This window comes from Prenolepis imparis, unplaced genomic scaffold, assembly GCF_030444845.1.
Source record: "Prenolepis imparis isolate NDT839.2.m4 unplaced genomic scaffold, iyPreImpa1.0 SCAF_15, whole genome shotgun sequence".
NCBI classification, from domain to species: Eukaryota; Metazoa; Arthropoda; class Insecta; order Hymenoptera; family Formicidae; genus Prenolepis; species Prenolepis imparis.
The window spans coordinates 430,578-447,421 of record NW_028141173.1 but is presented as its reverse complement, the minus strand read 5'-3'; the positions used below and the strand labels follow the sequence as shown (position 1 = coordinate 447,421).

General features: G+C 34.9%; 1 protein-coding gene and 1 long non-coding RNA gene across 25 annotated transcripts in view; one reads left to right on the top strand and one right to left on the bottom strand.

Annotated features, from left to right (window-relative positions):
- Positions 1–16,844, bottom strand: part of LOC145946103 (uncharacterized) — a 198,757-nt gene that overhangs the window by 97,336 nt on the left and 84,577 nt on the right. For all 24 annotated transcript variants that reach the window (XR_014426980.1, XM_083055526.1, XM_083055525.1 and 21 more), the window contains one exon: positions 10,355–10,402. Coding sequence is in view for 23 of the 24 variants with exons in the window: in XM_083055526.1 (XP_082911652.1) it covers positions 10,355–10,402 (48 nt within the window). In the remaining variant the exon portion in view is untranslated. The remainder of the gene's footprint in view (positions 1–10,354; positions 10,403–16,844) is intronic.
- Positions 1–16,844, top strand: part of LOC145946110 (uncharacterized) — a 112,715-nt gene that overhangs the window by 15,825 nt on the left and 80,046 nt on the right. Inside the window, exons 4-6 of the long non-coding RNA XR_014426983.1 lie at positions 5,399–5,527; positions 11,960–12,158; positions 12,311–12,352. This is a non-coding gene — a long non-coding RNA (uncharacterized LOC145946110). The remainder of the gene's footprint in view (positions 1–5,398; positions 5,528–11,959; positions 12,159–12,310; positions 12,353–16,844) is intronic.

The window sequence follows — 16,844 nt, the reverse complement described above, 5'->3', positions numbered from 1 at the left end:
TGAAAATATCTCAAGTTAAACGTAATAATTCATTCACAGAAACCGCGACTCTTCCGGCTGCGACAGGAACAATCACATTCTCCTCTTAACTGATTAAGCTGTCTGTTAAATTTCCATTCCATTTATAACTTTATCATATTTTCGGCAAAACATCCTCCTTTATAAATTTCGCGAATTAAAAAAATAATTGCGATATTCAGATCGATAACTTTAGCAAATATTTGAAATTTGATTCAATTCCGGACTCGCGAGATGGAACGATATCGAATTCGCAAAACGATCACAATTTTAAAATATCTCCATTTAACAATTTCCATGTTGTATTTAGAATTTATAATCCTTTTGCAATATTATTTTAATTTTATTTTAATATGTCAATAATATATTTTTTTTCTGACATTTTCTTCATACACTTATATCCACAATTCGTGCATAAAAAATATATATATTTAATTATCTTCTCATTCCAACGGAAATGTATTGAACTAGCAATTTTTAGTCAGTTATTATTAACAAGAAATTAATTGGTAAAAAATGGTTTTATGAGTTACCTGAGACGTTTTTCGCGTAGATCAATGAAAGTACATGCCCTTGCGTGCTTGATGAATCAACACTTTCAAGCGCTGTTGCGTCGGTGAGCTCGCGAAAGACTTGCACTCTTAAATTGCACGGCTCCTTTGAGCACAAGTTCATCGAACGAAAGAGTTAAAAGCGTGGCGCGCGTTAATTCCCCTTAATTGTTCGAGGTTGAGTCAGTAACGTCAGTAACGTCAGACGACTACCATTCGTACACTTTTTTTTAAATAAGCAGATGGACAAACAAGCTCTCCTTCCTCTCTATTCTCAAGATAATGATACTGTCTCGACAATAAAAATGCATGTAATTTGTAATATCAAGTACGATAAAATCTATGGAAAGAGATACATATAGAATTTCAAGGATAACCGAGCGACAAAAATTTACTCGAAAATTATTCAGAAATTTCGTTCTGTTCTAAAATCACTGATACCATTTTCGATTCGTACGACGAGTTGAAGTAATGGCGCGCAAATCAAGATGCTTTGATGCAGAAAAGGGGAAAATCGAGGGAGGTTCAAAACGAGGGTATGGCAAATGGAGGACGCGAACCTTCAGTAAAGCGAAAACGTGGCGTGAGTCTATATTGGAACGGTGCATTTATTATTCCCTTAATTCCACCTCTTCCGTATTGATTATATACCATCGCGGTTGAATACCATCACGGCGTATGCGTATGCATATTCGTGCGTATTATACAGGGTGCTCTCCAACAACGAAATACAGTCGTACACTGTATCTATAGTAGCTGGAACGCTGCTTAACTTTTTTATTTCATCGCCAAAATGCAGAGCAGTCACTTTACGTAGCCTTTTTAAAGTTTTTTTAAAAGTTTACCTTTCTATGACACTCTGTAAAAAAGATATCAAATATAAAAATGTTGGTATTCATAGACTGACACAAAATGACAATACAGTGGAACACAGCACTTTAGCTGTGTACGATTGTGTCGTAGTTGGCAAGCACTGAGTCGTACACTCTTCTATACAGTGTCGCCTGTATATACGTTGCTGGAAAACACCCATGTTAGTATAGGCGCCACTCTGCCCGCTATCGAATGCGTGCGGAGTGAAAAAAATCTATACCATTTTCGGACTGCGTGCGTATAAAACTGCTTGCGGAGGAGAGACGGTCGCTTGCATGCGCGCTTGCACACAAACATATATACACACACATGTGTGTATGTGTGTATCGACTCGTCGTTTGCGAGATAGCATCGTGCCGGCGGATTTAGCGGGTGAGCTTCGAGTCGAAGGTTTTTCGAGGCTCCTTCGCCGTATTTTATAGACGCTGTTCACATAACTCCGTATTTATTCCGACGTCTTCATCCATTCTTTCAGTCTTATTTTCACACGGTCTCTGCGATATTTTTTTATTTTTAGTGGATAGAAGCACAATCATATTTCAAGCGATTAATTAAACGAAGAGCTGCAGATTTATATTCTATAACTCTTTAACGCGATGTACGTAACTCAGAGTTATATAAAATAAAAATAAATAATGCGTTATTATATAACGCAAACGTTAAAAGTTACGGAATAGATTTGCTAAAGTGAGACTCTATTATTTCTATTATTTTCAGATTTAAATCCCGCGAGAAAATTATACGAAATTTAAATATGTGCGAAGATAATTAAATATTATATATATGATGAACTTATGCTTGAAAAAGTAGTAATTGTAGTTTCAAAATTACGCACACACGCGCGAGTCGTTTTTCGTTCAAAGCTCAAGATTTTTGCAAACATTCCCTGCTTCAAACAATTGCCAGGAACGAACAGAAAAAAAGTTTACATAATACGTATGTGTGCTCTTGCTGGAGATTGTAACTTTGTAAACGTTTTCGCGCTGCAAAAGGTGAAAAAATACCGTATGGAAACACGTGCGTATAAGTAGTTTCGTGCGGGAACATGTGTGCAAATGTGTGAAATACGGGTCCACGTCAAAAGTTTCGGAACCAAAACTTTTCAAGCTCCTTACTCGGCGACATTTATTCTCACAGTTTGTCTTTCAAATAGACAAATACAGTGTGCTACCCTGATATCGATTTGTAGAAAAAAAATTGCAACTTTTCACACAAGTTTTATACTGGTATATTTATACGCGAATTGGGGTTAAACATTAAGTATCTCATTAAAATAGAAAACATTAATTAAATATGCCATAAGTATTACGCATCAATAAAATACACGCATCATATATAAAATTTCGATCTCATAAAAATTTCATGCGATATATACGCGCGAAAAAAATTATCCTTTACACAAAGTCACAGATAAAAAGAGACGATAAAATAGGAGGCTGTGTGTTTTTTTCGTATTTTTCGCGTGAGATCGTGATCTCTCAATGCTGTCCCAAACAGAACGTAAAACGTAACGAAACGTAAAGTGAAACGATGCGTTTATGACAATTTTTGTTGTATCTCTATGCATATCGCATTCGATTCTAACAAAACCGCACGTTTATACTAAAATATCTCATCCGCGAGAGATATTGCATTATAAATATAATTAAAACGCAATGTCCATTATTAAGTATAAAATAATATCATTTATATGAATATATATATTTAAATATATATAATATTATACCATCACACGTGCGACTGTATAATTAACAGGTTAAACGCATTTAATTTAGCAATGACTTTTATTCTCTTCTAAGTGCTAAAAAAAATAAGCACAAGTTTTTGATAATTATTATTTTTCTTTCTTTACGATCAAACTCTATTTTTATTTTTTATTATGCGACTGTTTTTAACAAACATATATTCACGTAACATTTAATTTGTTTTACGATGCATGATGACTGATATATATAACGAAGTTAGAAACATACAAATGTATAACCACGTTGCGAACTTTGTTCGTTTGTATGTACATTCGTATGTATTCTAAGCAGATTACAGTAGGGAATATGTATCTATTAATTATATTAAAGCGCCGATGTAAGTTTCTATGTCATTTCTATGGACGTTATTAAACCCTCTCTCTCTCTCACGCCCAAACAAAATGTATCACGCACGCTCATGAATATCCTCACACTTTCAGCACAAAATGCGACCATATATCCTCTGCCAGATATACATATATCATTAGCGAACGAGATATTTATTAGCTAAGTTTCTCCCGCGGAGATATCTTAGATGATCGCGATATATACATATATCTTATGCGGAAACGTATAGGTGCGTGTGCTATCGACATATCGATTTTACGCCGGAAGACTCCGACAAAAGGGGAATCGACTTTACTCAAACGAGAACTATTCACTTCGCGTGTATGTCTTCGATGAAATATCGTTTGAATATGAATGGAATGGAACCCCAAGTCGGCGTCGTCAAGGCTCGTAGTCCCCGAACTAGCAGGAAGCGCCTCGTTCTCTCGTCTCGGTCTCGTAGCTCATCGTCCATTCCATGGTTTATAAAGCTGATAAAACAGAGGAAGCGTCTGTTCGATCCGATCGATCGGTCTTGATCCGATCGAGATCGATCGCGTCAGTCTTTATGAGAGTTCGTCATTAAAGATCGTTACGGATGAGCGAAAGATCAACAATTGATATTAACTTTCCGATTCTTTATGACTGTGTACTCCTTCGTGACTTTATCGACTTAATTAAATGTTCAGTGTGACTTTGTTCTTTGCTGTGCAAAAGACTCATATAAAAATATCCTAGAGATAAAAGAGTATATATCATTTTTATTTCTGACATGTAAATTTCGAGATATGTAAATAAGGTGAAGCTTGTTTCAGCGATTTGTGCAAAAGTGAATTTAATATATAGCATAAATTTGCAAAAATAATATGTATTAGATAATTTATTATTAAACAATTTTTCTTCTCTTTCTTTCTCTCTCTCTCTCTCTCTCTCTCTCTCTCTCTCTCTCTCTCTCTCTCACATCTGTTTATATACATATATAATTATAAGTGTTTGTTATCTAAAGTTAAATCGTTGAAATCAATTATATCGCAGTACACAAATGTGTACCTTATTATTTGCTCGTCTGTATTATTATCATCGTTTGTCTAATGAGCTGTAATTGATAGTTTTCGAATCGCTGCACATATAGACGACAGATGTTTCGGGAGAGTACATAAAAGATGCAATAAACCGATACTAGATATCTGCGATTGTCTCTGCAACAGCATATATATATTTCTCTCCGATTTCTCCCTCCTCGTGCAATTAACCAATGATGCAATCGTTTCGCGGCGCGTGCAACGGCCGAGGTACAAAATCAGCCGCGGGCTCGCTTTTATTACTTTGATTCGATCCGCTTTAATCTTGTTGCACGTCAACGATCAACCAAACGCAACGAGATATTAACACCGAAAAGGAGCAGTAATCCGGTGATGTAACGAAACTCGCGAACGCAATACTGGGGTACTGCCGTAACAAAGCCTGTACAATACGCGTAATAATATTATCGACTCGCCCTTGTCCTTAGGCGATAATACTGATTCGTATATTCGAGTGTACGCGGGACTGTGTGTAGCTTATTCCGTTTGAAATTGATAATTTACGCTAAGCATCGAAAAATCGTCGCCTCTCTCCAGATCTTGGCACCATAAGCTTTTGCACAAAATATCTTGTAAAAAATATTTATTAAAATTTGGAAAAAAATATTTATCTTAAAATAATCAAAGTTATCATATCTCTCGTGTCTTCGAGTTCTTCTTTGAAATGAAATTTTTATCACACTGTGCTCACTTTGATGTTTGCTATTTTTGTATACATGTAATCTAATAATTGTAATGCGCTGTAATCAAATTTGTTCTTGAATATATTAGTATTTTAATCCACGTCATTTTTCTGTTTCAGTTGACGTAAAATTATAACTACAGTCCGGTTTCCAAGGTGTCAACGATCTCTGTGGATCACTTATTCTTTCGAAATTCTTTCGAAAAGAAAAGTCAGCAAAATTTAGCAGCGAAAGAAGTTCAACAAAGAGTAAGTACAAAATGTCCAAGTTTTAAACTTTAAACATCCATTAATATCGAATGCACTATCTCGACTCAGTCTCTTAAAATGTCGATATCACGACGATATCTATTTAAAAAACTGCAACTCTCGAAAAATTGCATCAACAAGATATCAATAAATTCTAATAATATGTACAATGAATTGTTGTAAAAAGAAATTATTAGATTTTCAATACATTTTATACATTTCATATTTGTCAAATATTAAATGTTTGATGACTCGATATATTTCAAAATTAGATAATTTTTTCTACAATAAAACTATATTTTATTTTCGATTAAAGCAATCATCTGCTTTCTTTATAAAATTTTTTAATTATTTATCCATAAATTTTCGCAACTTGGTGTGGTTGCAATAATATGCTAAAAATATTTGTTATCCGAATAGATGCAAATTTAATTCAATTTTTGTTAAAATGCGATATGCTTTTGTATGTGTGTGTGCATATCTATTTTCGACAATACCAAATAACAAAAAATACGTAGCTCTGTAGTGACATTTTCCATAGTACATCAAATATCGGTACAGCAAATGTCACGTACAATTGCAGGAAAGATCCCACATTCTGTTTTATTATTATTATTTGATTATACGCAAAAATACTTACAAACTCATGAAATTATAATGGATTCAAATAATAATGTACAGCGCGCTCAGTAGTTTCACATTAATTAATTTTTTATTAAATCAATTATACTGCGAATTGCGAAATATCAACTCATTCACACATCTTGTTAAAAGAAAATTTATTTTTACATTCTCGCAAAAGAGATGTACGAAAAACACGTAACTCCTATATATTCGAGAATATATAGTTCCCAAGAGCCCATACGTCTCTCAAACAATCCAAATTAATCTCGTTGTCTGTCCTTTTCTCTTTCGAAAAGGCACAATAATCAAAAATGTCGAAACAATGGGGAGGGAATTTCACTGGATTAAAACCGCACTGATACGCGAGAGAATAAAGATACAAATCGTCGTAAGAATTCGCGCGCGGTACCACGATATTTTACTTCCGTTTACTTACATTGCGTCCGGAGTCAATGCACCCTCTCTCAGGCCGGAGACGTTGGCCGTACGCGAGTGTCCGTACACGATTTCCGGAGCGGACGCGAGACGGGATGAGACGAGACGAGACGACACGACAGATCACAGACGTGACGAGACCTCTCGGTTGTATGTCCGACCCAATGAGGCCCTTATTCACTTCACCCCGCGAGCCAACCGGTCATATCTCCGGCAACTCTTGACGAGAGTAATCTGCCACCACCTCCGTACAGCCGCCGCTGCCGCCACCGCCGCCGCCACGACGCACACTACGGGCGTATTGTGTCTCGCGCGCGTGTACTACCGCCCGTGGCTTCGGTTGGCAAAAGAAAAAAAAAAAGAGAGCCAAGAAACCATCGCCGCCACCGCCACCACCGCCGCCTCCGCCGCCGCGCCGGTTTTATAATCAATATTAGTTGACAGAGAATCCGCGCAGCGTCGCCGCTTTGTAGAAGCCGACCAGTGGGGGAGAGGAAAGTGGGGGAGGCGAACTCATGGCGGTCTCTTCTTTATCATCGTGCTTGCGCAAGCGATAAGGCGATAAGCTGTTTGGTGGCGGCATGTTTTCGACGTTCACATCGACGGTCGACGGTAGGTTTAGCCCTTGAACCCTGAAAGGGTTCTTCAACCCTTATTTATTCCGACTACATTTTTTAAGTAGTAAAGATCGGGTATGAAGTAGCCATACATATAAACATTATTTCGCCAACATCGTTAATTAGTTTAAGGCTGCAGTTTCAAAACTGGTCTATTTTTATTTAAATAACTAAAATCCAATGTTCACCGGATGTGTAAACGTTTCGTTTTTGCGCTAGAATTTAATTGGGTATCTGCGGAGCAGATGCTCTCCTTCTTTTGCCACACACAGTGTCAACAATGTTATTTTCTCGTGGTGCTTGCGCAATTTATAATTTGTATTAATTTATTCCAATGAAAGGCAACAGACTTGTTGTGAATGAATTATTCTTAAAATAATTTCCTTAACAGTTTCTAAAAAAATTTATGATATGCATCTTCCTTGGAGAAATCCTTTATTTCTCTTAGAAAGAGGCAAATTTTAAAATTGTTATTACTTACAATATTACAAATATCAATTGCACTTTCAACATTTCTTAGACAGTTGTCTAAAATTTAATGATTAAACTATTGTTAAAGAAAGTAAACTTTCTGTATCGATTGGATTAATTTGACATCGCTGCGCGAATTTGGATGTTCATCCAATCGTGTTGCGGAGGGGTGTACGGAAAATGAGCTTATCGTATTATCGTCGAATCGATTTTGTAGCGAGAAGGTAACGAATGTTGCGTTCCGTTTTAATTGGAATTAGTCATACACACAACAATTTTTCAATCGTATCTCAATAATAGGTTGTAGATTTCATATTACGTGACATTTGTTTTTTCTTTTTTTTTCTGAATCATTAATTGAAGGTAAAATTATAGTTTCTTTTTTATTAATGGGAATATTAAGCATAAAGTTATTCAGCATAAATCTCTATCTATCCTGCGTATTTTAAAAAAGGGATAAAACTATATAGCCCTGTTTTCTGCAGGGAATATGGAACGTATGTGATCAGACATCATTATGAAATCATCCTAATTATGAAATCAACAATTGTTTGCCTATCTCGATAATTAATTTTAATTTTCAATCAATATATTTTACGATAATGTTATTTACATACATGGCAAAAAAGTAAACAGAGATTTTATCACAAAAGTCTGCTTGTTCCGTACTTTTCGCGAAGGAAAAAAATACTTTTACGATGTCAATGATCGCATAACACAATTATTCCCACGGTTCTCTCGTCGATGTGAAGCTGACAGTAGGGTGTGGCGAGATGTCATTTTTAAAAGAATCAGTCGGCGGTCAAGTTGCACGGGGTGTTCGTCAGAGGCGCGTCGATCCGACGACGACGACGCCGACGTCGGATCCTGCACGCCATCTCGGCGACGCCGTCTCCGATGGAGGCGAAGAATAAACCGCACATCGGGAGCGTCGTGTACGTCGATGGGTTATCCGCGGAGTTTTATCCCACGGGAGATTATCCCTGGGTTCATTGCGGAACAATTTTCGAGGGTCGTAAAAAGAGACTGCAAGGGCGGAAGGTACAAAAAGTTCGGGTAAAATATTACTCTAAATAACATTTCGAATCGCTTTTAAAAGGAAATTATTCCAAAAGTTTTACCCTTTTTATTTTTACTCTCTTACTCAATTTGTAAATATGTAAAATATATATTTTTCTCTTTATACATTCACTGTAATTAATCTTACAATCTTTTAGCCTGATAGCAATTCATTTATCTAATGTCAAAAAAAATATATAAATGAAGACAAAGATGTGTATTAATTAAAGACTGTCGAGATAAATATATGCGTCATTATATAACGTAATGCATTTTAACGAGGATTGATATACATTATCGTGAGAAATTAGTATAACCGATGTATATGCATATACGTGCGTATATGCAAATTATTTTAAATTTTTTTTTCATGAGCGTATTCAATTGAATAATTTGTCGGCTTTTTTTTTATCATCTCTGTTGCAATTTTATCGTTATGTCATGCATTGGCACCAAAATAGAATGAATTATAAAATATGCATACTTGTAGATACAATGAGATAAATATATAATAAAAATTCCCGCATTTAGCAAAAAAAGATGTAAAAAAAATATCCTTTATTATGATGTATATTACGCGATTGGATTTGTTTCTGCTCCAAGTTAAAAATACTCGTCATAACTTGGAGCATTTCCTTGTAAGGCAATCACTTCGTGCCGTGAATCTGCTGTAGTTGCAACAGGGTGGGCTCGTAGATAAAGACGAGAGGCTTGGCGTATCAATTTCACGGGCTACAAATGGGGAGGGAAGGGAGAGGGAAGAAGGCACAGTCACCTCAGAGAATAAACGGAGGGAGAGGGTGAAACTTGAACTCGGGAAACCTGACTGAGACCTCGCTAATTCCGAGGGTTAAGTTAAGCTCGTAATGCGCCTACTTAAAGGCCAAGAAGGAGATGAGAGCGAGGGAATGGGAAGAGGGGAGGACCAAAGGCGATTGCAGGCAATGCAATCTGAATCCTTTCATAGAATAGTCGATCTTGCGAGACAATAATGACTAGGAAGTCAAATTGATGGTTATTTGTGTGGCTGTGCTACAAATTTAACTACTTCGCTGCGAGAAAAGTTGATGGCAAAATTTCTCACATCTTTACGCGGGTTGAATAATCTTATCATCATATTTGTCATTTATTCGGTTAGCAGCCTAATTTTTTATACTTTATGGAACAAACTTTAAATCTCATTGTCAGTTGAAAATTATCGAAAAAATGAAAATGAAATTAATGAGCAACCAATGATAATACAAATTTCATCATTCATCATCATTTAACGTGCAAATCATTTTAGGTATATATGATTTGTTTACAAGAAATTTTTTATGTTTGAAAAAAATTAAATATATATGTAAATTGCATTTGAAATTACTTTAAATTAATCGAAGAATCAAAGAGAGAGAAAACTGACTAAGTTTGGAATATCGACATATTTAAAATATAACAGATAAAATATGAATTCTTTCCGATTGCATTGCACCGCAGAAAAATGATAAATACGTCTCGAATATCGCGACTCGATTTATTTCGAAATAAATCAAATTAATTAAAATAAGTAACAGAGAAAAAGAAGAAAAGAAAATTTCGGATTGCATTTGCGAATAAAATTTTATAAGATGTTGAAACTCACCGGTATCATTGGAATGTCGACCCTTGCCATCTGGATTCCACTCTTCCTCTATAAACAAACAAAGAAAATAGCAATTAACGCAAACTATATACATATATGTATATTAAATGAGAAAACAATTTAAGGCAATTCAAAGTTGATGATAAGAAAATAAGTAATATAGTTATTTAACTAGACATATCTATAGTTTCTTCGCGAAAAATTATATGCAAAAATTATGAATTATATTCTATAATAATCTAGAATTTGATTTAATCACAATTTTGAATTGTCTTGTTATAACAATAAATACTATCTTCCATACATTTCCTACATAATAAATTACATGTATATGATTGAATTGCCATAGGAATGAATCGTTTTCGTTCTAAAAAGACACATATTGGTTTCCAGTAAATTTACAATTATTACAATGTGGTAACGTCCTTGTTTAGGAGTTTCTGGCAACTTTGCTAGCAAGTATCGGAAAGTTCCGGATGCACTAAAGTTCGAGTTTCAGAAAGTTACGGATATTGCGGAGGACTAGTTGAAACCCGCCATCCCCGAATATGATACTTGCCAAGCCAACTTTCAGGGACTTGAAAAAATGTGAAAGAATATTTCGTAACATTTGCAATCTATATATTTCTCGATTATTTCGGCTAATCATTGGTGTCTTAGTTCGACGTGAATTCGGTGTGTGTGAAGCTGCGTCTGATTTCGTGGAAACTCATAAATAATTAAGAGTTCTGGCTTTATTTTCAATAATGTATGTATTTTATTTGTTAGGCCCTGCGCACAATAGGAAAAATATTAGGAATAAGAATTATTTTAAAATAATAAAATCGGAAAAATTCTAATATAAAAATACAAATTCGGGTATAAAGGACTCTTAGTAGTTTATTAGCCCTTACTAGTACTCGAATTTGTATTTTTATATATCAGAGTTTTTTCGATTTTATTATTTTAAAATAATTCTTATTCCTAATATTTAATATTTCTTCCTAATATTTTCTCTATTGTGCGCATTTATATTTATATTGTGTACGTTATAATTTGCTAATTTAATTTTAAAATAATAATATGTTGTAAATAATGTTATAATACCTTATTCTCGATTAATATTTTTTCTTTCTAAAGCTATATATATATATCTTTTCGAACAAATCTCCTTCGAGTTTTAATTAATTAATATTATTAATATTAAGTCATGTATATAATATCGTGCGCGCGCTATTAGAGTGAAGTTGCCGATGTTAGTAGACTAGCGGCCATTACTGAAACGCCGCGAGTATCAGGCAGTTCGAGCTTCGTCCCGCTGTGATTAATTAGTAAGCATAATCGTTAAAAGCGATTTCTAACCTTTGTATTGTAATATTTGTCAATCGCATATTATAATTTCAACGTTAATATGTAGGCGTAATTGTTCGAAACGCATATTTCGCGAAAAATTCGATGCAAAATCCCTTGCCAACATAACCAAACTTAACCTGTTGTCGCGCGCGCGAATGTGTTGCGATCCGTGGATATATTTATCGTTAATTCTAGTTTACATATTTATATCGTGTATGTTATAATGCGAAATAATAAGATTATTCTAATATGTATGTATTTTATTTGTTACAGGTAGCACATGGCGATACACAGTGCGATTCACGCGTCGTGTCGGGAGTGTCGTGTAAAATTTCGCGTATCGGGAGTGCCGTGTAAAGTGTCGGGCGATCGTAATTATTCGTGTTTTCGCGAGTGTCGTGAGTGCTACAAAGGACCAAGAGAGGAGGAGGAGGCCCGGGGAGGCATCGGGCGACAGCAGGACAACTATGAGGTATGCATAAAATAAGTATAATTTTTAACATACTCTCAATTTAAAAAATTTTACGCATATTAATTGCTTTGAAAGCATTATTGTATACATTAGTAGGCATTTCCCTACATATATATACATATATATACATAATTTGAATATTTTGTTTTCAGATCACTGTGCTGTGGACTACAACTCCGCTGTTGCACGTATCGGTGAGTGAGAAATTATTTATTTTATAACACTTCTATAGCGGTAAAGGTTCACGTGAATTCATATGTGATTATCGAAAAAAAAAAAAATTAAAACGAATAAAATAGATATTATTAATTTTTCAATTCTTAGAATCAATTTTATTTCGAGAAAAGACTTTATTCTACATTTCGACTTATTTTTGCAAAAAGAATTATCTTTGTTCGATACCTAGGATTTCGAACGCATCCTAGACAAATTGGACAAGTGTTTTATAAATTAAAATATACACATATTTCTTGTATATATTTCGCCTGAATATATGAATTCATTTGTGTACCTTCCATACACAAAGCTGTGGCCGCACGTATGCATAATCGTGCGAAAATCAACCGAGCGTTCTCACGATGCTCGAGACCTTTTTTTTTTTTAGCCCGTCATATATTTGCACGCTTCGTATATTTATGCAAAAGCGCACGTCGACACATGACAAACTGCAAACTAAAGCGCGAAATCGAACCGAGATGTATCTCGTATGCATACGCGCGTGCATAGGAACATGCGTGTCTACGCGCGTGTATATATTTATGCAAAACGCACGTTCTCGCTAACTCACTCACACACACAACAAACTGTAAATTGAACGTCGCATATCGACTGTGCGCGTATATCCTGTACGTCACATATCTACATTTATAGGATGTCTCAAGCTTATAAGCAAGCTATCGTCTATATGGCTATCTTTACATTTTTACGGTCCAGAAACGTAAAATATATGAATTGCAAAAAGTCGAGATAAGAATTTTAAATATTAAATATTTTTATATTGCAATAATTAATAATTGAAATGTCAACTCTTCGCGTGTAGTTAATTGTGGACATATGTGCACGATATATGCGCGCGTTTACATTCATGTATATGTAGAACTCGCATATGCGAGTCACGCATATTTTATGTCGGTTGTATACACACAGTTATGTATACACATGCGTATGTATGTGTGTTTATTGCGTTATGTTGTTTCTGTCCAAGTTGATGATACATATGTACTTGGCTGCGTAAATTTATAAGGATCTTCTATGTAGCTACTACTTCCGCATTCTCGGCCATGCGGGAGATATGAATTTAGATACATATATACTATGACGATCCATTTTCTTCGGAAGAAGTTTGCCTCAGTGGACCAATATTCTTTACCAATATCATCCTTTTGTCTTAACGCGTTCATGTGTTTATATTAAGAAATATTAGGAGGAAGGAAAGGGGGGAAGAAAAATATATAGATCGTAGTTTTGTCGAGATCCTTGACTTCAATAAAATATTGATATTAATGATCTACGAATAATATAAGCAGTTATAAAATAAATAGTCTTTTAAACGCAATTTTGATGTACGCGAATAATATAATATATGCACATACATATATCTTGATCGCAAAAATATAAGTCGCGGATGAGTCGCGTAAACGTAAAAAAAAAGGGGAAAGCTTCTCTAAATTCAAGTATAAAAATATTACATCAAAGCGCGCCGATATTAAGAAAAGCGAAAAAGTGGTGAGCATCTCTTCGGTACGGATATACAAGAAGCCTCTCGCGCACTTTTTCCTTTTGAAGCGCATAACCCTGTTTACGAGCCCGTGGAGAATCCGGGACTTTTTCACGGCGCGTTTGGCACAATAAACGGAATTTATATTCCGATTCTCTCTCGAAAAAGAACGCTCGTTATACGGCAGGCACCCTGGCAAGCCCCCCGGAAACAGAAATTGTAGTGCTCTATGTCTACGTCATCAATCGATCGTTCCACCGACAATGGGTATTTCGCGGATCCCGCGTTGCAGATGATCGCTGTCGCGTAATTGGCGAAACATGTCCCTTTCGGCGAAAAAGCGATCGGCGCGGTTGTACCGCAGAATATTTTTCGATAGAAATTAACACACGGCGGGGTTGGCACGCATTGTGCACGTGTGTATGTTATTGTTTGCGCGTCGATTGAAAGATCGAGTGGATGTCGGAGCTTGCGTCATATTTATATGAAAATTGGGTTAACCGGTTAAATAAATTATATTATTTTCTGCATTATTGCATATTATATATCGCGTATAAATATATTATTTTATATATATATATTATAATATATCCTGAAAATATATTATAAATATATTTTTCAAAGATATAAAATCATTTTTAAAGACACAGAAGGATGATCATAATAAAACTAAAAGAATTTCGTTTTGTCATCGCTCATCTATTGTCTAGAGATTGTAGTAATAAACCTGGCGCCCAAAGATAAAATCCCGGAGACCCGGGATTAAACTCGGCGAGGAAATAATCCTGATTACTGTCCTCTACGTAGACGGATTATCGCGATACTCGGTCATGATATGGAATATATGATTTATAAGGGAGTTTTGCTTATTAAGATCTATTAAGATCAAGCAAATAAAATAAATGTATAGATTAGAAAGTATACGAGATAACACAGCTTTTTTTTATTTACTAGCCATTATAAAATGGCTAAACAAATGGTTAATGTTTAATAATTTTAAATTATTTAATAATTTTTTAATAATTTATTTAGTAATAATTTATTAAATAATTTATTTAATAATTATTTCCAAATTATTTGGATATATTATGTCGTTTTTTTCACACGCACGAGCATCAAACATCCAATATAAATTTAAACGCTGATTTTGTCGGCTATCTGTCGTTGATTCCTTCTTTCGAGTCGCACGCAGAAACGTTATTCACAAGTTCGTATGGTGTAAAATCTCTGACAAAGAAACCGCGAGGGAGTGGCAAAAAGTCGACGGCATACGTCTCGGAATACTCATATTTCAGAAGAGCTCCACGAATACTTTCTATATCCACCTCGTATAAAGAGGAGTTTGTGTACGCCAAGAAATAGCCAGTGCTGTAACACAGAGCGGGAAATTCGCTCGAGGAAAAACGAATGAGGGAAAACGGATTGAACCGAGATAAAATGCGCGAAGAGAAAACCGATAAAAATATATATATCTGCGAGAGGATCTAATTCTCGATATCGGGCATAATACTCGAAAATATCCGCAGCCAATGCTGAATGTTATATAAAAAAGTTTAGTTGCATTATTGCTATCGCGTACGATATGTCATGCAATGCATGACGATATACAGGGGGGAGAATGTGTTGCTACTTTTAATCAAGTGTCAAGTTAACGTCATCCCTTGATATTAGAAATTTATGTTTATATGAAGAAAGTTTTATACACAAATCTTTTACAGTCAGTAGGTAATACAAGGAAAAAAATCGTGTTTCCATGATATGTATATATAACTAAATTTTTATGAGGAATAAAAAATAGCATATATTTTTAGACTTAAAAATAAGTATTAGTATTTATAATGTAACGATGACTCATTAACAATAATTATATAGACGTAACGATTGACTCATTAACAATAATTATATAGACTTTGATATTTTCGCTGTCGGAATGTAGGTAATTTGGTCTTAATTCGAGGGTAATTAAATTTAAGAGCTGAAACATGAAGTCAACGGGAGAACAAAGTTACAGAGAGAAATGTGCGGACGTATTTGAGCTCGCGCGAAGAAAAGAGGAGAGATCGCGATATAAAATAGAGCAAAGTAAAGTAAAGTCACGAAAGACATCTGACATCACCTTCGCGTCCTTATTACATATTTTGTTGTCGTTAAAATAAAATATCGTTACCGAAATCACACACAGAAGTGCCTCTTATATATAACTATTCCATTAACTTTCACTATATAAATGTTTGCCACGAAAAGCGGAGCAGTTATCTGAAAGGGCGTTTTATCTTTGGCTGTAGCAATCGAAGTATTTCATAAACACATTTATATCATTGAGAGAAAGATGATAAATTGGAATAAGATGGATGTCTTGAATTACAGATTATATAAAATTGCTTAAGAGTCGCAAAATTCTATAAAGAAACTGATTTTTTTAATTAGTGGGGTAAATATTTCGAATAAAGGCGGGAGAAAATAACAATTTCGCGCTGTATACGTGTAATCGCAATATCTTTTTATATTCCATCAGCTTTACGGTTTGATCACGAAAGCAAAACGGTATCAAAAGAAATGCATCTGAACTTTAACTCGAGTCTGTAGCCATTGAACCATCGAAAGGACGCTCGAAATAAACTCTGTTCGACGAAAGCCAAACAGAAATTTTAGCAGGGAAAATACGAAGATCGAAGCGCGAGATTATCACGAAAGAAGAACAAGCGAAGAAGTAGGGGAATCAAATGGAAGTAAAGAGAAAATTCAAAAGGCAAAGTGAACCTAATCCGAAACTCACACAACTTGTTTCGCCAGCTTGGACTTTAATCGAGCTACTTTCTTCGAAAGAATATTGCGAATACATATAAAAAGTTTGTCCCATTCCATTTTATTGGCGATGGATAAAATTTTTACGTAAGATTCTCGTCCTTTAGACAAAATGATCACTTTTTGATTTTTTTGCCATAAAATATATAGTTTTCACTTATTGA